The sequence below is a fragment of the Ipomoea triloba genome, chromosome 6 (assembly GCF_003576645.1).
Source record: "Ipomoea triloba cultivar NCNSP0323 chromosome 6, ASM357664v1".
NCBI lineage: Eukaryota > Viridiplantae > Streptophyta > Magnoliopsida > Solanales > Convolvulaceae > Ipomoea > Ipomoea triloba.
The window spans coordinates 2,724,502-2,727,726 of NC_044921.1; the positions used below are offsets into that span (position 1 = coordinate 2,724,502).

Consider the following 3,225-nt stretch of genomic DNA (forward strand, 5'->3'; position numbering starts at 1 on the left):
ATCCTGCTGGGATCGCATCGGATGGAGATCCGGTGGATCTGATGTCGGAACCTCCTGTTGCGGATGCTTGTGCGAATGGTGGTCTGGTGCCGAACGAACCGGTTGAGATGGTACCTGAAACTCCACTGGGAGGGGAGGTTGGGCAGAATATGGGTGGACCGACGTCGGGTGCAATGGACGGCCAGTCATCGGCAGATCCTCTCGCCCAATACCCGAATGTGGAAGTGGGTGTGCAGCAACGTTCTTATTTGGAATCGGTGGTGGGAACTGGCTCGAACACGGCGCCCTTTCTTCTCGCTAATGATACTAATACGGAGACTCTAGGTGAGGATGTGGCGGCTGATCCCAGTGAAGTTGATGATGATCCGACGTGCCCGACTATCCGCCTTACGGAGCAGGAGAAGGAAAGAATCCGGGAGCCTTGGAGGAAGTCTCTTATCATCAAGGTTATGGGTAGAAGGTTGGCTATGCTTACCTCTCCCGACGTTTGAATTCTCTTTGGAAGCCGAAGTGTAGGATGGAATTGATTGCTCTAGAGAATGATTATTTTCTTGTCAAGTTTGGGTCGGATGAGGATCTCGCATTTGCTATGTTCGAGGGTCCCTGGATGATTCTCGACCATTATCTGATCGTGAAAGAGTGGGTTCCAAACTTCGACCCTATGTCTGATGCTACTGAAAAGGTTCTGGTCTGGGTTCGGTTTTCGAATCTTCCCGTTGAATATTACAACCTCCTCACAATGCGTAAGATCGGAAACAAGTTGGGCAGGACTGTTCGGATTGATCATACTACGAGTCTAGTCTCGAGGGGCAAGTTCGCTCGTGTTTGCATTGAAATTGATATTACAAAGCCCCTTATTTCCAGGTTCACTTTAGAGGAGAAGGTGTGGCAGGTGGCATACGAGGGTATGCATCTAGTGTGTTTCTCATGTGGTCTTTATGGCCACCGAAAGGAAGCTTGTCCTCTGCTTCGACAGAATGCTACAGATGCTGATCAGGAACCGCCGGGAAGGGAGGGTGCAACTTCCAGTGGTGATTCTGGGAAATCTCATACGAACGGAGGGCGTGCTCGTGCCCAGTCGATTTCGCCGTCTAATGCTCCTTATGGGCCGTGGATGATTGTTACTAGAAAGGAGCGTCAACCACCTGGCCGGCCAGGGAATCAAGGCCGACAAGGCGACAAATCGGCTCAGTAGCGTAGAACAGCTCCGGCTCCGCCTGCTCCGGCGGCTTCTGGATCGAGGTTTGCGCTCTTGGAGTCTGAACCTGGAGACCCTCAACATGCTCAGACTACGGATGGTGCTTTGATGTCCCAAACCCCCCACGATGGCGCTCAATCTGTGAACGCTCAGACTATGCACCAGAATGATGCCTCTACGTCTTCTGGTCTTGGGTCTCGATCACGACGACCGAACGTCATTGCTAATGAAAGACAGATAACTAATGCACCCTCGGTTCCGTTGAAGTCGGTTCATACAGCGGCTCCGCCATCTGGTCGGCGATCAACAGGGGCTGGTTCTAGGCGAGCAGCGGCGGAGGATGAACACGTGATGGTCAGGGGCGAACAGGGTGGCAATGTTATTGAGACTACGCGGGTTACTACCGACGATACTACGGCCAAAATCGCTTTGGCGGCCGAGGATTGCCATGTTACTGAACATCACGCTGATCCGCCAGATGGTTTAGATTTGGAGAGCGACGTGGTTATGGAGATTGAGGATAATCCGCCGCCTACTCCGGCCGGCGGGGCTGCCGAAGCTACTCCTGTTGGAGTTTGATTGTGTTTTGTTTTTTGTGGTCTTTTTGCCTTGTTTGCATCGTTTCTTTGTTGTTTGTTTGTTTTTATGAATAGTATTGTTTGGAATTGCCAGGGCGCGGGTGGTCGTGCTTTCCACCGCACCCTTAAAAACCTCATTCACACCGATAAACCTGCCATTCTCGGCCTTGTCGAACCTAAGGTCTCGGGTTCCCAGGCTAATGCTATTTGCATGAAACTGGGTTTCTCAGACTGGGTTCGGGTTGAGGCAGTAGGTTTTAGTGGGGGAATTTGGATTTTTTGGAACAGTGGTTTTAATGTTTTAGTTCCTTTCACCCACCCTCAATTCGTTCTCTTGCAGATTCGGGAGGGTGCTCTTGATGGCTGGTTTTTTGCTGTGGTTTATGGCAATCCTACCCACCATCTTCGACGGCGGCTTTGGAATGAACTTTCGATGACTAAACGAGGGATCACGGGTCTCATGATGGTGGCGGGGGATTTTAATTCCGTATTGACACAGGATGAAACTGCTAATTATAATGCTTTTTCTTTGCAGCGCTGCTCAGATTTTGCGGATTGGATCCATTCGGAAGGCCTTATAGATATGGGTTTTAATGGTCCCAAGCACACTTGGGTGAAAGGGAATCAATCCGGTTATACTAAAGGGGCTAGGCTTGATCGAGCCCTATGTAACCTTGCTTGGAGGCAACGTTTTACGGATGCGACTGTTGTTCATCTACCTTGGATCTCCTCGGATCACTCTCCTCTTCTCATTCAGATGTTAGTCAATGATAGGCCTTGCAGAGAATCGACTTTTCGTTTCCAGGCTGCTTGGCTAGTGGATAAGCGTTTTGAGGGTATTGTTCGTGAATCCTGGTGTTGTAACCGGGCTCTACAGGACAATGTCCCTATCGTATCGGCAGCCTTATCAGAATGGAATAAACATGTTTTTGGTCACATTCTACATCGCAAGCGGAAAGTCCTTGCGCGTCTCGGCGTGCAGCAGCGTCTCTCCCATAATTTTCATGGGGGCCTTTTCAAGTTAGAAAAAAGTCTACGACAGGAATATCAGGATATTCTGCACCAGGAAGAGCTTTTGTGGTTTCAGTGGTCCCAGGAGGACTGGATTGTCTCTGGAGATCGGAATACCAAATTTTACCATGCGGCAGCTTCTGTTCGGACTGCTCGTAAATCTGTTTCCAGCCTTAAACGGGAGGATGGGGAGTGGATAGTGGATACGGAGCTCCTCCGGGGTCATGTTCGCCAATACTATATTAGTCTGTTCTCTTCTCAGCCTACGGAAATTGGGACTTCGGTTTTGGAAGGTTCATTTCCGCATCTCCCGCATAGTGATTGGCAGGCTTTTGATTCTATTATTACTAAGGAAGAGGTTCGATGCGCTCTTTTCGATATGGCGCCTTTCAAAGCTCCTGCCCTGGATGGTCTACATGCCGTTTTTTATCAACGGTT

The 3,225-nt window shown here is 49.9% G+C and overlaps 1 protein-coding gene across 1 annotated transcript; it reads left to right on the forward strand.

Annotated features, from left to right (window-relative positions):
• The first annotated feature begins 517 nt into the window (after nucleotides 1-517).
• Nucleotides 518-1,195, forward strand: LOC116023354. The gene has a single exon (XM_031264349.1). The coding sequence runs from the start codon at nucleotides 518-520 to the stop codon at nucleotides 1,193-1,195; it is 678 nt and encodes a 225-aa protein (XP_031120209.1).
• Nucleotides 1,196-3,225: the final 2,030 nt, after the last annotated feature.

Bases quoted from the DNA above. Each gene is read 5' to 3' on its own strand.
- LOC116023354 (XM_031264349.1), top strand. From the start codon at position 518: ATGGAATTGATTGCTCTAGAGAATGATTATTTTCTTGTCAAGTTTGGG.